The sequence below is a fragment of the Nerophis ophidion genome, linkage group LG20, assembly GCF_033978795.1.
Source record: "Nerophis ophidion isolate RoL-2023_Sa linkage group LG20, RoL_Noph_v1.0, whole genome shotgun sequence".
Lineage (NCBI taxonomy): Eukaryota > Metazoa > Chordata > Actinopteri > Syngnathiformes > Syngnathidae > Nerophis > Nerophis ophidion.
The window spans coordinates 42,359,533-42,376,862 of record NC_084630.1 but is presented as its reverse complement, the minus strand read 5'-3'; the positions used below and the strand labels follow the sequence as shown (position 1 = coordinate 42,376,862).

The window sequence follows — 17,330 nt, the reverse complement described above, 5'->3', positions numbered from 1 at the left end:
ATCTACATGCTGCCGCTAGGTGACATCATACGCAAATACGGTGTTAGCTTTCACTGTTATGCTGATGACACCCAACTCTACATGCCCCGAAAGCTGACCAACACGCCGGATTGTAGTCAGTTGGAGGCGTGTCTTAATGAAATTAAACAATGGATGTCCGCTAACTTCTTGCAACTCAACGCCAAAAAAACGGAAATGCTGATTATCGGTCCTGCTAGACACCGAACTCTATTTAATAATACAACTCTAACATTTGACAACCAAACAATTAAACAAGGCGACACGGTAAAGAATCTGGGTATTATCTTCCACCCAACTCTCTCCTTTGAGGCACACATTAAAAGCGTTACTAAAACGGCCTTCTTTCATCTCTGTAATATCGCTAAAATTCGCTCCATTCTGTCCACTAAAGACGCTGAGATCATTATCCATGCGTTTGTTACGTCTCGCCTCGACTACTGTAACGTATTATTTTGGGGTCTCCCCATGTCTAGCATTAAAAGATTACAGTTGGTACAAAATGCGGCTGCTAGACTTTTGACAAGAACAAGAAAGTTTGATCACATTACGCCTGTACTGTATATACCTTTATATACATATATACATACATATATACCTATACTGGCTCACCTGCACTGGCTTCCTGTGCACTTAAGATGTGACTTTAAGGTTTTACTACTTACGTATAAAATACTACACGGTCTAGCTCCATCCTATCTTGCCGATTGTATTTTACCATATGTCCCGGCAAGAAATCTGCGTTCAAAGGACTCCGGCTTATTAGTGATTCCCAAAGCCCAAAAAAAGTCTGCGGGCTATAGAGCGTTTTCCGTTCGGGCTCCAGTACTCATACTTCGAGATGCTACCTCAGTAGAAGCATTTAAGTCTCACCTTAAAACTCATTTGTATACTCTAGCCTTTAAATAGACTCCCTTTTTAGACCAGTTGATCTGCCGTTTCTTTTCTTTTTCTTCTATGTCCCACTCTCCCTTGTGGAGGGGGTCCGGTCCGATCCGGTGGCCATGTACTGCTTGCCTGTGTATCGGCTGGGGACATCTGTGCGCTGCTGATCCGCCTCCGCTTGGGATGGTTTCCTGCTGGCTCCGCTGTGAACGGGACTCTCGCTGCTGTGTTGGATCCGCTTTGGACTGGACTCTCGCGACTGTGTTGGATCCATTGTGGATTGAACTTTCACAGTATCATGTTAGACCCGCTCGACATCCATTGCTTTCCTCCTCTCCAAGGTTCTCATAGTCATCATTGTCACCGACGTCCCACTGGGTGTGAGTTTTCCTTGCCCTTATGTGGGCCTACCGAGGATGTCGTGGTGGTTTGTGCAGCCCTTTGAGACACTAGTGATTTAGGGCTATATAAGTAAACATTGATTGATTGATTGATTATACAGGTAGCCTACACAACAGGCTAATAATGTAAACAGAGGCCCCACTAAATCTCAATAAGTGTGTGCTTGTAACCTCATACACTTATACAGGTACACAACATATCCCAACGTCACTGCACGTTGGTTGATTGCGTCACCGCTTCAAAAAATTGCGTCACACGCCACTATTCGGCCTTGTTTTTAACTCATTCCACCGAAGGCCGAATGTGGCTTTTTTTGCCATATCCAGCCGAATATATTCGGTTACCGATTAATCGGTGCATCCCTAGAGTGTTACAGTATCTCAGTCATGTAACCTCTGACTGCATTAATCTGACACATATTAACCTTTGAAGACTATGGCGCCGCACCCTGAAATAAGGTCCTCCTCGTCCTCCCTGCTGACACACAAGTCGCCATATTCCTGGAATGTCCACGCTGTTAAATTGGCTGGACTTCAGCCCTTGTCCAAGGCGCCTAAGGAGGGTCAAGGTTCGAGAAATGACCACACAGCAAGGAAGTTCTTTGGACACGTGGACTTTGTCAGAGGACCGGTGGGACGGATTCTATCGCCAGCGGCCATGAGAGCAGATTCCACAGTGCCTCTGCACGGGAGGGGTAGACCCGTCCTCTTTTCAGGCTGTGACAGCAGCTGCTTCGGCGCCGACTTCACACCCCACAAGGACTTTAAAGAGTGGCCTTCAGCAGCTTCTTTCCTGTCGGGATACGTCTTCGGAACGTTTGTCTAAGACGTTTCATTAGCGGGCCGGTTTTCCTCGGTTGTTTCCAGACATCGCTCTCCGGACATCATTTTCTGGCTCTTGTTTTGCAATGCTGCGGCATTGCCCTATCCCCCGTTTCTCGTCCGGCAGTGCCCGGAGAAAGTCGTCAAACGGGAAGGACGGCATGTCTCCCGTTCCCGCGGAGAGCAAGGCGGAGGATGTCGCAGAGGAACCCTTACTGCCTCAGAAAGTTCTCAAAATATTCAGCATCAACATCATTGCTCAGGGTTTGACTTTCCGCCGCCGACGGGTGAGTTTAGGTGTCTGACTGGGACTAGGGCTGGGCGATATGGCCTTTTAATAATATCTGGATATTTTTAGGCCGTGTCACCATACACCATATATATCTGGGTATTTTGCCTTGAATGAACACTTGATGCATATAATCTCAGCATTATGATGATTCTATGTGTCTACATTCAAACATTCTTCATTCTGCATTAACATATGCTACTTTTAAACTTTCATGCAGATAGAGAAATCACAACTAAAAGTGTATTTATTAAACGGTTATTAAGCAGTGGCACAAACAGTCGTGTCATTTCCAAAACAGAAAGTGCAAGTTTGTCAGGGACATTTTAAAACAAGCTATTAGTGCACTTTTGTGCATGATGTCACTAAGATGACATATCAAAACAACACTAAATTTGTACAGAACCGCCAGTACTATAATTTAAAACAAATAAAGTGCACTTTTCTGCATGATGTCACAGATCATGCACAAAATGATGTCATTATGATGACATCATAATGATGTCATAATGACATCTACCAACCGAGCTGTATAACCTAGCTCGGTCGGTAGAGCAGCCGTGCCAGCAACTTGAGGGTTCCCGCTTCCGCCATCCTAGTCACTGCCGTTGTGTCCTTGGGCAAGACACTTTACCCACCTGCTCCCAGTGCCACCCACACTGCTTTAAATGTAACTTAGATATTGGGTTTCACTATGTAAAGCGCTTTGAGTCACTAGAGAAAAGCGCTATATAAATACAATTCACTTCAATTCACATTCCGGAAAACACAGAGGGAGATGTTCTACCTCTTGTGCGAAACACAAATGCATAAAATGACTTAACACATTAAATGACGAGTAAAACATTTACAAACACAACAACCAACTTCTAAAACATTAAAACCGACTCCAAAACACATAAAATGACTCCGAAGAGATGCACAGTGACATCTAGAACGTAAATTACTCCTAAAACACATAACAAGACTCCCAAAACTCATAATAAGACTCCTAAAACACATTAAGACTCATAGAACACGTAAAAAAACTCAGAAAACATGGAAAAATACTCCTAAAAACATGTAAATAGACTCCTAAAACAAATTTAAAAACAGATCCTAAAACACGTAAAAAAAAACTCATAAAACACGTAAAAATACTCCTAAAAACATGTAAAAAGACTCCTAAAACAAATTTAAAAACAGATCCTAAAACACGTCAAAAAACTCATAAAACACGTAAAAATACTCCTACAAACATGTAAAAAGACTCCTAAAACAAATTTAAAAACAGATCCTAAAACACGTAAAAATACTCCTACAAACATGTAAAAAGACTCCTAAAACAAATTTAAAAACAGAATGAGGTGTTTGCATCCACAAGATATTGCAATAAGTGTCTAATAAAAATGAGCTGCATAATAGGAAATCAAATAGTGTTTGTCCTTCGCTATGTGGACGTTATCTCCTTCTGTTGTTGACTATTTTTTTCATACGGTGTTGATCTGGAAATGGTTCCTTGGGCATTTTGTGGGTGTGGCACAGGCCGAGATGTTGACATGCAGAGTAATCACTCTTCATTCTCTAGCAGGTGACTTTTTAAATGATGCTACACATTAGCAGTGATGCTACTTTTTGTAGCAACGCTTTTGTCGCATAGTTGACATATTACGGTTGTCTGTTCAACATCTTCCCGCTTGAAGCCAAACCACCGCCAAACGATGGACCCCGTGCTGTTTTTCTTGGGAATTGATTCTTCCTTCATTTGTTACCAGATTTGCACTTTCTTTCTCTCGTATTACCACTCGCACCAGCTGCCTCACCTAACATTACCTATTTTGCTTCAGATAATATATTGTTATTGGTTTAGTATATTTATAATAACAATCAATAGGATAATTGGTATAATTAGTATTAGTATATAATTAGTATGGATTTTTTTTTCAAATTTTCTTATTTTTCATGTTTTTATGTTTGTTGTATATATGTCCTTTTTATCCTTAAATCGATAAATCAATTAATAGCAACATTGATTTTTTTTCCTTATTATTTTTTGAGGAATTATTTAAAAAATTGTGTTATTAGAGTCAAGAATGCAACTTTTTCTCGTTGCTTTTCCCCTATTCGCTCTTTTATTCCACTTTTTAATGTTTCAAAAAAAAAAAAAAAATAATAATAATATATATATATATATATATATTAGTATTTTTAGAATGATGTGCTGCGGGCCACACTTTGGACACCCCTGGCTTATATTAACAATACCACTAATACTTGGTTAATATTCAAGTCACGATATGTAGGTAATTCATCGGATTTTATGGGCGGAATAAAGGTCCTCCCTTTGGCTTTGGACTTTTATTTACGCTTATTTAATATTTAGAATGCATTGAAAAAAAATCCATTCGACATGCTTCATGATTGTGAACAATAGGCAGAATTCCCCCCAAAAGTGCTTTTCAAATGTGAATGTACATAACAGTGAGAGACACACAGACAGAACTTTCAAGTAACCATTTGTATCATATTAGTATTATATTGTATTATATCAGCTCACTGAAAATAAGCAGTATTTATGATGATTGATGAAGTAGAAAATTAGAAATCAGTACGGTGGTAAATTACATCCACATCTGTTTATGTACAACTCCTTTCATTTTATCTGCGATATAATAGTGGACGAGACCGCTGGTTTTTTTAAAGGAACTAATCATCCCACAGATGCATTTAACATCATTTTTTTTAATTAATTTGCCATCATATGCCGTGGGCTTTACAAATAAATATAACCATTCCCTCTAATTAGGTTGTAATGATTCATTTTGATTCAATAACTGCTTGCGATAAAGCGCTAATTTCCCCAATAAAGACTTCCCTAAACACCAGTCCGTTGTAATCCCTCATAATGGAAATGTTATCTTTTTGCAGCGTAATTGAGAAATAAAACAACGGTCATGGAATCCCTAGGATAAACAAAAGTAAGGATGGCTATCTTTCACATTTGAACAGATTCTGTACCAATCGGCAGGACTTAGGAATAAATACCTTTTCCAATTTCCGGTGCTTTTGTGTGTGTTCTTGTGGTAATAAACATTAATAAAATACATTTTTTAACTTACCCCTGAGCTAATAATAACTGTGCTGTCCACTTGATGGAAGTATGCATTCATTTTAATCCGTCAGAATCAGAAGGCAGTCTTTGCCATTAAGTTAAATGTGTCAGTCTTGTCTTTTGTTGAGCCCTACAAAGTGTTTATACTGTAAGTGTTGTACTTATTACACACCAGCCGTTTGGTTGTAACATGCATCTTAGTTATAGTTTTCATCACCAAATTCGGTGCCGTCGAAATCGCCACATAAAATCCCCAATGATAATAGCTAACGGTGAAGTGAAGCGTCCGGAATGAGAATCAGCACCTCCAAATCCGAGTCCATGGTTCTCTCCCGGAAAAGGGTGGAGGGCCATCTCCGGGTTTGGGGAGGAGACCCTGCCCCAAGTGGAGGAGTTCAAGTACCTAGGAGTCTTGTTCACGAGTGAGGGAAGAGTGGATGGTGAGATCGACAGGCGGATCGGTGCGGCGTCTTCAGTAATGCGGACGTTGTACCGATCCGTTGTGGTGAAGAAGGAGCTGAGCCGGAAGGCAAAGCTTTCAATTTACCGGTCGATCTACGTTCCCATCCTCACCTATGGTCATGAGCTTTGGGTCATGACCGAAAGGATAAGATCACGGGTACAAGCGGCCGAAATGAGTTTGGGTCTCTCCCTTAGAGATAGGGTGAGAAGCTCTGCCATCCGGGAGGAACTCAAAGTAAAGCCGCTGCTCCTCCACATCGAGAGGAGCCAGATGAGGTGGTTCGGGCATCTGGTCAGGATGCCACCCGAACGCCTCCCTAGGGAGGTGTTTAGGGCACGTCCAACCGTTAGGAGGCCACGGGGAAGACCCAGGACACGTTGGGAAGACTATGTCTCCCGGCTGGCCTGGGAACGCCTCGGGATCCCCCGAGAGGAGCTAGACGAAGTCGCTGGGGAGAGGGAAGTCTGGGTTTCCCTGCTTAGGCTGCTGCCCCCGCGACCCGACCTCGGATAAGCGGAAGAAGATGGATGGATGGATGGATAATAGATAGCATGTAAAACTGCATCGAGAGAGTACATTTTGAAAAGTGTAGCCCTACTTCTTCTTCAAGTACGCTTGTTTTGTTGGCATGGGAAATTGCAACATTACTCCGAGGCAGTCTGCTACGGCAGTGTTTTTCAACCACTGCGCCGTGGCACAAAAGCGTGCCGTGAGATATAGTCTGGTGTACCGTGGGAGATTTTCTAATTTGGGTAAAAAATATTTTTTGCAAACCAGTAAATGAAGTGTTGTTGTTGAGTGTCGGTGCTGTGCAGAGCTTGGCAGAGTAACCGTGTAATACTCTTCCATATCAGTAGGTGGCAGCCGGTAGCTAATTGCTTTGTAGATGTCGGAAACAGCGGGAGGCAGTGTGCAGGTAAAAAGGTATCTAATGCTTCAACTGAAAATAAAGAAAAGGTGAGTGCCCTAAGAAAAGGCATTGAAGTTAAGGGATGGCTATGCAGAACGAAACTGAAACTGAACTGGCTACGAGGTAAACAAAAACAGAATGCTGGACGACAGCAAAGACTTACTGTGGAGCAAAGACGACATCCACAATGTACATCCGAACATGAGATGACAACCAACAATGTTCACACAAAGAAGGATAAAAACAACTAAAATATTTTTGATTGCTAAAACAAAGTAGATGCGGGAAAGAAAGACATGAAACAGCAACAGGAAAATACAAAAAAAAAGGAAAAAAAGCCAGCAAAATAGGAGCGCAAGATAAGAAGTAAAACACTACACACAGGAAAACAGCAAAAAAGTGAAAATAAGTAGGGTGTGATGTGACAGGTGGGGACAGTACACCTACTTTGAGACAAGAGCTATGTGAATTATGTGAATTATATTTATATAGCGCTTTTCTCTAGTGACTCAAAGCGCTTTACATAGTGAAACCCAATATCTAAGTTACATTTAAAGCAGTGTGGGTGGCACTGGGAGCAGGTGGGTAAAGTGTCTTGCCCAAGGACACAACGGCAGTGACTAGGATGGCGGAAGCGGGAATCGAACCTGCAATCCTCAAGTTGCTGGCACGGCCACTCTACCAACCGAGCTATAGTCATGCATGCTTGCTTATGCTTTAAGGGTCATATCCAACAATTGCGAGAACGACTTTTTACTGTCAACTGAGTTTCGTTTTTTAATTATATTTGCTGGTGGTGTGCCGCCGCCTTGGCTCAAAAAGGTTGAAAAACACTGTGCTATGGGATAGGCCTGTTCGCACGGCAAATACTTGAGCCGGTGCTGAGTTTGCAACCGGACATGACGTCGGATGCAACAAAGGTATCACAAACATGATACTCCGTAGTACCGATTCCATTGGTGCCTATAAAAGTAGTACATCGGGCAGCCATACCCCTGAGAAAAGACCGTGGTGTCACAATGTGATGACTTGAGTGCTAAAAAGGTGTGTTTGAGGGAAGGAAGGCAGCATGTGGGAGTGTGTTGCTCGCTAGGCTGGAAGCATGCATTGTGTACATGTGGCAGCTGTCCACACTCTGTGACAAAGCCAGGATTTTCAAGGCCTTTCTGAAACACGGTTGCCTGAAAATTCTATAAAAATGTTGAACCAAAATGCTAAGGGAATGGCCATCAATCACTCTGTGGTAAATATACAACTGTTGGACTTTTTGTAGTCAGCAGTGTAAAAACTGTGCTCACCCTGCCACACCCTGGCTGTGCAGTAAGACGATCTCCGAGTTCCCACGCCAGCTATGTCCGCATCATCAACCATCAGCAACTATGTCTATGAGCAGGTGCTGAAGACAAAGCTGCAAACGTTGAAGCTTTTTGATGATGTCTCAATCAATCAATCAATCAATCAATGTTTATTTATATAGCCCCAAATCACAAATGTCTCAAAGGACTGCACAAATCATTACGACTACAACATCCTCGGAAGAACCCACAAAAGGGCAAGGAAAACTCACACCCAGTGGGCAGGGAGAATTCACATCCAGTGGGACGCCAGTGACAATGCTGACTATGAGAAACCTTGGAGAGGACCTCAGATGTGGGCAACCCCCCCCCCCCCTCTAGGGGACCGAAAGCAATGGATGTCGAGCGGGTCTAACATGATACTGTGAAAGTTCAATCCATAGTGGCTCCAACACAGCCGCGAGAGTTCAGTTCAAAGCGGATCCAAGACAGCAGCGAGAGTCCCGTCCACAGGAAACCATCTCAAGCGGAGGCGGATCAGCAGCGTAGAGATGTCCCCAACCGATACACAGGCGAGCGGTCCATGCTGGGTCCCGACGAGCGGTCCATCCTGGGTCTCGACTCTGGACAGCCAGTACTTCATCCATGGTCATCGGACCGGACCCCCTCCACAAGGGAGGGGGGGCATAGGAGAAAGAAAAGAAGCGGCAGATCAACTGGTCTAAAAAGGAGGTCTATTTAAAGGCGAGAGTATACAGATGAGTTTTAAGGTGAGACTTAAATGCTTCTACTGAGGTAGCATCTCGAACTGTTACCGGGAGGGCATTCCAGAGTACTGGAGCCCGAACGGAAAACGCTCTATAGCCCGCAGACTTTTTTTGGGCTCTAGGAATCACTAATAAGCCGGAGTCCTTTGAACGAAGATTTCTTGCCGGGACATATGGTACAATACAATCGGCAAGATAGGCTGGAGCTAGACCGTGTAGTATTTTATACGTAAGTAGTAAAACCTTAAAGTCACATCTTAAGTGCACAGGAAGCCAGTGCAGGTGAGCCAGTATAGGTATATATGTATGTATATATGTATATAAAGGTATATACAGTACAGGCGTAATGTGATCAAACTTTCTTGTTCTTGTCAAAAGTCAAGCAGCCGCATTTTGTACCAACTGTAATCTTTTAATGCTAGACATGGGGAGACCCCAAAATAATACGTTACAGTAATCGAGGCGAGACGTAACAAACGCATGGATAATGATCTCGGCGTCTTTAGTGGACAAAATGGAGCCAATTTTAGCGATATTACGGAGATGAAAGAAGGCCGTTTTAGTAACGCTTTTAATGTGTGACTCAAAGGAGAGAGTTGGGTCGAAGATAATACCCATATTTTTTACAGAGTCACCTTGTTTTATTATTTAGTTGTGAAATGTTAAAGTTGTATTATTAAATAGAGGTCGGTGTCTAGCAGGACCGATAATCAGCCTTTCCGTTTTTTTGGCATTAAAAGGTTATATAAAGAGCTGCATCCGTTTACCTTCAAGGTTTTTTTCTAGCATGACTTGACAGCTGAAAGTGAAAACTACTGGTCGACAGTGTTGACCCGAGCTGCATACAGAAGCAACATGATACCACCTAATGTTTAACACCTTGGATATCATTTACAGTCTTATCCCCCTGTATTGACTCATACATAACTCAATTTACCACTGTCTACATGTCAATAAACCAAATGTAATTTTATAAGATTGGATGCAGATATATATATATATATATATATATATATATATATATATATATATATATATATATATATATATATATATATATATATATGTGTGTGTGTGTGTGTACGTATGTACAAACCCTGTTTCCATATGAGTTGGGAAATTGTGTTAGATGTAAATATAAACAGAATACAATGATTTGTAAATCTTTTTCAACCCATATTCAGTTGAATGTGCTACAAAGACAACATATTTGATGTTCAAACTCCTAAACTTTTTTTTTTTGTTGCAAATAATAATTAACTTAGAATTTCATGGCTGCAACACGTGCCAAAGTAGTTGGGAAAGGGCATGTTCACCACTGTGTTACATCACCTTTTCTTTTAACAACACTCAATAAACGTTTGGGAACTGAGGAAACTAATTGTTGAAGCTTTGAAACTGGAATTATTTACCATTCTTGTTTTATGTAGAGCTTGTGAATTGTGTGAATTATATTTTTATAGCGCTTTTCTCTAGTGACTCAATGCGCTTTACATAGTTAAACCCAATATCTAAGTTACATTTAAACCAGTGTGGGTGGCACTGGGAGCACGTGGGTAAAGTGTCTTGCCCAAGGACACAACGGCAGTGACTAAGATGGCGGAAGCGGGAATCGAACCTGCAACCCTCAAGTTGCTGGCTCGGCCACTCTACCAACCGAGCTATACCGCTTCAGTCGTTCAACAGTCCGGGGTATTGTTGTCTTATTTTACGTTTCATTTCGCGCCACACATTTTCGATAGGAGACAGGTCTGGACTGCAGGCGGGCCAGGAAAATACCCGCACTCTTTTACTACGAAGCCACGCTGTTGTAACACGTGGCTTGGCATTGTCTTGCTGAAATAAGCAGGGGCGTCCATGATAATGTTGCTTGGATGACAACATATGTTGTTCCAAAACCTGTATGGACCTTTCAGCATTAATGGTGCCTTCACAGATGTGTGAGTTACCCATGCCTTGGCCACTAATACACCCCCATACCATCACAGATGCTGGCTTTTGAACTTTGCGCCTATAACATTGCGGATAGTTTTTTTCCTCTTTGTTCCAGAGGACACCACGTCCACAGTTTCCAAATATAATTTGAAATGTGGACTCGTCAGACCACAGAACACTTTTCCACTTTAAATCAGTCCATCTTTGATGAGGTCGGGCCCAGCAAAGCTGGCAGCGTTTCCGAGTGTTGTTGATAAATTGCTTTTGCTTTGCATAGTAAAGTTTTAACTTGCACTTAGAGATGTAGCGGCCAACTGTTGTTACTAACAGTGGTTTTATTAAGTGTTCCTGAGCCCATGTGGTGATATCCTTTACACACTGATGTCGGTTTTTGATGCAGTACCGCCTGAGGGTTCATAGGTCCGTAATATCATTGCTTACTTGCAGTGATTTCTCCAGATTCTCTGAACCTTTTGATGATTTTACGGACCGTAGATGGTAAAATCCCTAAATTCCTTGCAATAGCACGTTGAGAAATGTTCTAAAACTGTTCGACAATTTGCTTACAAAGTGGTGACCCTCGCCCCATCCCTGTTTGTGAATTACTCAGCATTTCATGGAAGCCAATTTTAAACCCAATTATGGCACCCACCTGTTCCCAATTAGCCTGCACACCTGTGGGATGTTCCAAATAAGTGTTTGATGAGCATTCCTCCAACTTTATCAGTATTTATTGCCACCTTTTCCAACTTCTTTGTCACGTGTTGCTGGCATCAAATTCTGAAGTTTATGATTATTTGAAAAAAATATATATTTATTAGTTTTAACAACAAATATGTTGTCTTTGTAGCATATTGAACTGAATATGGGTTGAAAATGATTTGCAAATCATTGTATTCCGTTTATATTCACATATAACACAATTTCCCAACTCATATGGAAACGGGGTTTGTACAATTGGATATGGTTTAATGAATACAATGAAACACAATTAACTATATAAAAACAATTTGTTTTTCCTCTCTATTGGTATTTAAAGTAACAGTTGTGCGTTTGGTCCAGTTTTTTTTCAAGTTTATTTTGGCTAAGAATGCCATTTATTTTGAAATAGCCAAGTCACACCAACCTCACTCTCTCGGCTTCTGGACGTTTCAGCAGTTCATCCTCGGTATATTCAGCTTCAAAAACATAAGGTTGTGAGTTCTCATGTGTCCAAAAATAGCCGTCTTCGTTGTAATGACAATAGAAAATATATATGTTACTCATTTTTGACATTTTTATGACTGAGAGCCTTCTGGGTCCCCAGGACCTCATTTAGGAGGAGTGAGCACTACAGGTAAAAAGAAAAAACTATTTTATGTTTTGGGGTTTTGAAAATGAAAAATGTCCAAATGGCCCACATATGATTACATTTTTCAGTGGAAAAGTTTGCACACTCCTGGTTTAAGAGAAGCGACGTAATCATGCCTGTAACTAGAATGTCATCTTGTTGTGACTTCTGTCTTAATGTCGCGCTTTTCCCATGGCTGACCTTCCACAAGGTGCCCCAGCGTGTGAATATAGCTTTAATAGGCTGTCACTGATATGCTTTGTATCGGACGCTGCTGACTGACCACACATCTTGGCCCCCACTTGTGACGCACTGCAGTGCAGATTGGACATTTGCTGCAGTCCTTGACTTCTGTGGAACTTGTTTTGTCATTCCCTTTTTTTTTTTTTTTACATCTGATAGAGGCTCTAAGCGAGGGAGTTTTACTGCCTTGTTTTCGCATCTTGTCTGAAAATCAACCATATTTCTGTTGTTAGGTATCCGATAAAAATAATAAATAAATAAATAAATGGGTTGTACTTGTATAGCGCTTTTCTACCTTCAAGGTACTCAAAGCGCTTTGACACTACTTCCACATTTACCCATTCACACACTGATGGAGGGAGCTGCCATGCAAGGCGCCAACCAGCACCCATCAGGAGCAAGGGTGAAGTGTCTTGCTCAGGACACAACGGACGTGACGAGGTTGGTACTAGGTGGGGATTAGCTCGGTTGGTAGAGCGGCCGTGCCAGCAACTTGAGGGTTGCAGGTTCGATTCCCGCTTCCGCCTAACTAGTCACTGCCGTTGTGTCCTTGGGCAAGACACTTTACCCACCTGCTCCCAGTGCCACCCACACTGGTTTAAATGTAACTTAGATATTGGGTTTCACTATGTAAAGCGCTTTGAGTCACCTGAGAAAAGCGCTATATAAATATAATTCACTTCACTTCACTTTAAGAAGAAAAAAAATTGCGTCATTTGACTGCGAAGCGCCAAACTGCTCTTCAGGCTCTTTCGGCTCACAAGTGACAGTTCCTACTAAAAAATAATGATCTATTTAGTTAATCGATCTAAATAAAACTAAGAAAAGGCAACATTCTGAAGTATGGGATCATTTCGATCTTAAAGGGCCAAAAAAAAGCAAATATTCTTCTTTTTCTTTTTACTATTTGGATACTTGACCACAGTGGCGTGTTTCATGTTCATTTCTGTGCAGCTGTTTGTTTAAAAGCAACAATCATATTTGTGAAAGATTAATCTTATTTTGAAGTCAAATACAGATATTTTTTTTAAAAAGCCGATAACGGGTGAACATAATGAACCACTAACAGTATTAGTGCAGTGTCAATACACTCACTAATTGTTACACTATCTTATACAGTTGTCATTTTTTTTTTCCAAAGAGGTTTGCTCACAAAACTATGTTTACCTAAAATCATGCAGTGTTTTATTTTTAGTCTGATCTGATTGGCAAAATCATTAAAGAAACTTGAAAATGTTTTAAGTATTGTGTCAGTATCGGCAAATACAGCTCTTAATTTTTACTTGACACTTAAAAAAAGATGATAAAAAAAGATGGGGATTTCCACATTTTCTCTGTTCAAACTGCGCAACCTTTTCAGAAAATGTAAATAAAAAAACCCAAGCTTGAACCTTGCCTCCTTTCGGTACTGACATCCAGATGGTGGAGTATCAAGTGGCTCTATATTTAACTGCAGTGAGGTGGTTGTGTATGGATGTGCAAACCTCAGCGGTTGTGTGCCAGCGGCCTGTTACTCACACCCCAGCACAAATCTAAACAGTCGGAGCAGTACCAAAAAGTCTTATCACCGTTCATCAAAGATTGTTACGTTTCAAGCAGTTCAACAATAATGTTTAGGTATAAGTTGCAAGGAAACGTAGATTAAAAATTTTACCCCAGTGGTCCCCAAACTACGGCCCGCCCGCCGACAAAATTCAGCCCGTAAGAAGCCCCAAGTAAAAAAGAAAAAAAGTGTAATATATATATATATATATAGACACATACACACTTTTTTTTGATTGGTTTATCCAGAGAATAGTGCTCGATACCGTAGTAGAGCGCAAATATGTATGTGTGGGAAAAATCACAAGACTCCTTCATCTCTACAGAACTGTTTCATGAGGGGTTCCCTCAATCATCAGGGAACATGGTTAATTCTTGCATCCAGCACACCTTACAACAGTGGTAATACAAGTTGCAACCTATGCTTGAAAGAGAAACTGTTTATTATATATCATCCAGACCTGTCATCCCTCAACAAGCGCAGTGAAATCATATCAACATGCCGTCATAGACGGAAAGACCTCCTAGGTAACACATGAGCCAATCACCACACCCTACGCCTGCTTGTACCCACCCACTCTGTGCCCTATATAAACCATTGTATGTGAATGCTTCCATTCAAATCTCCTGATGATTGAGGGAACCCCTCATGAAACAGTTCTGTAGAGATGAAGTATATATATATATATATATATGTGTGTGGGAAAAATCACAAGACTACTTCATCTCTACAGAACTGTTTCATGAGGGGTTCCCTCAATCATCAGGGAACATGGCAAATTCTTGCATCCAGCACACCTTACAACAGTGGTAATAAAAGTTGCAACCTATGCTTAAAAGAGAAACTGTTTATTATATATCATCCAGACCTGTCATCCCTCAACAAGCGCAGTGAAATCATATCAACATGCCGTCATAGACGGAAACACCTCCTAGGTAACACATGAGCCAATCACCACACCCTACGCCTGCTTGTACCCACCCACTCTGTGCCCTATATAAACCATTGTATGTGAATGCTTCCATTCAAATCTCCTGATGATTGAGGGAACCCCTCATGAAACAGTTCTGTAGAGATGAAGTATATATATATATATATATATATATATATATATATATATATATATATATATATATATGTGTGTGTGGGAAAAATCACAAGACTACTTCATCTCTACAGAACTGTTTCATGAGGGGTTCCCTCAATCATGAGGGAACATGGCAAATTCTTGCATCCAGCACACCTTACAACAGTGGTAATAAAAGTTGCAACCTATGCTTAAAAGAGAAACTGTTTATTATATATCATCCAGACCTGTCATCCCTCAACAAGCGCAGTGAAATCATTTCAACATGCCGCCATAGACGGAAACACCTCCTAGGTAACACATGAGCCAATCACCACACCCTACGCCTGCTTGTACCCACCCACTCTGTGCCCTACATTGTATGTGAATGCTTCCATTCAAATCTCCTGATGATTGAGGGAACCCCTCATGAAACAGTTCTGTAGAGATGAAGTAGTCTTGTGATTTTTCCCACACTGGTAATAAAAGTTGCAACCTATGCTTAAAAGAGAAACTGTTTATTATATATCATCCAGACCTGTCATCCCTCAACAAGCGCAGTGAAATCATATCAACATGCCGTCATAGACGGAAACACCTCCTAGGTAACACATGAGCCAATCACCACGCCCCTGCACCTGCCTGTACCCACCTACTCTGTGCCCTATATAAACCATTGTATGTGAATGCTTCCATTCAAATCTCCTGATGATTGAGGGAACCCCTCATGAAACAGTTCTGTAGAGATGAAGTAGTCTTGTGATTTTTCCCACACCTATATATATATATATATATATATAACGTTGGTGGAGGTTTTTAAAGTTCTTTTAGAGGCTTTGACGGCTACTACGGGGACATCTAACAGGCGTTTATCATCTTTGAAAAAAATGATAGTGAATGATAGGCTAAATTTAAAAAAAATTATTTCAAAAATTGCAGTTCCCCTTTAAAGGGGTCCCAAATTTTCTTGCCTATTACTATGGGGCTGGGTGATTATATGATCGTAATTAATTAGAGTTTGATCAAACTGCTCTTTAATGTACTTTCAATAAATATAAGCTACAGTATTTGAGTTTGATGCAGTCTGGGTCACCGCTTATTGTTTTCCAAAGCAGTGGTGAGAAGCACTCATGTATACAAGTCATCAATAAATACAAATTATTGACCATTTGCAAATGTTGTTTACCCCGGGAGGTACAAGTGGTAGAAAAATAGATGGATGGAAGTGTTGTTAACTTGAAATAAAAGTCATGGTATTCAGTACTCTGCTGATTCTTTGTTTACTGCAGAATGAGGTTTGTGAAGACATGTAAAATAATAACAGAAGTTTGAGAGGAAAAAAGTAGTTGTCTTTACCCCCACAAAAAGAAGTGAAATTGTGGCCCTAAAAGCAAGGTATGGACCGTAGCGTGGGTTACCTGTACTGGTAAACACAATAGTAGATATCAACAAATAGACTGTTAGCGTATATCACTTGGCTGTGAAGTCTTAGGCACCAATTCAATTTGAGTCGAATTTTGGGATTGATTCGATTCAGAATTGTTTCTCAATTCAGAGTCTATACTTTTTTGATAACATTGGATGCCAGTTCTATGATTAACTACATTCCTGCATAAAATAGATAAACAGCTTTGATAAATGTCTTTATTACTTAAAAGAAAACTGGACAGATTTTAGAGAATATATATACTGTATTTTTCGTAGTATAAGTCGCACCTGCTGAAAATGCATATAAAAAAGGGAAAAAACATATATAAGTCGCACTGGAGTATAAATCGCATTTTTGGGGGAAATTTATTTGAGTAAACTCAACACCTAGACTAGACATTTGAAAGGCAATTTAAAATAAATAAAGAATAGTGAAGAACAGGCTGAATAAGTGTAGGTTATATGAGGCATAAATAAGCAACTGCTATGTTAACCTAACATATTATGGTAAGAGTCATTCAAATAACTATAACATATAGAACATGCTATACCTTTACCAAACTATCTCTCACTCCTAATCCATAAATCCCATGAAATCTTATACGTCTAGTCTCTTATGTGAATGAGCTAAATAATATTATTTGATATTTTACGGTAGTGTCTGAATAATTTCACACATAAGTCGCTCCTCCCGAGTATAAGTCGCACCCCCGGCCAAACTATGAAAAAAACTGCGACTTATAGTCCGAAAAATACGGTAGTCAGATTTTAAATGATGTACCGTATTTTTTGGATTATAAATCGCACCTGCCGAAAATGCCTGATAAAGAAGGAAAAAAACATA

General features: G+C 40.6%; 1 protein-coding gene across 4 annotated transcripts in view; it reads left to right on the top strand.

The window, feature by feature from the left end:
- Positions 1-17,330, top strand: part of fbxw7 (F-box and WD repeat domain containing 7) — a 349,039-nt gene that overhangs the window by 143,461 nt on the left and 188,248 nt on the right. The window contains exon 1 of one of the 4 annotated variants that reach the window (XM_061881247.1): positions 2,072-2,413. The exons of the other annotated variants lie outside the window; for them this stretch is intronic. Within the exon in view, the coding sequence (XP_061737231.1) occupies positions 2,213-2,413 (201 nt within the window). The 5' untranslated portion in view covers positions 2,072-2,212. Of the gene's footprint in view, positions 1-2,071; positions 2,414-17,330 lie in introns of those variants that run through there. 4 annotated transcript variants of the gene reach the window in all.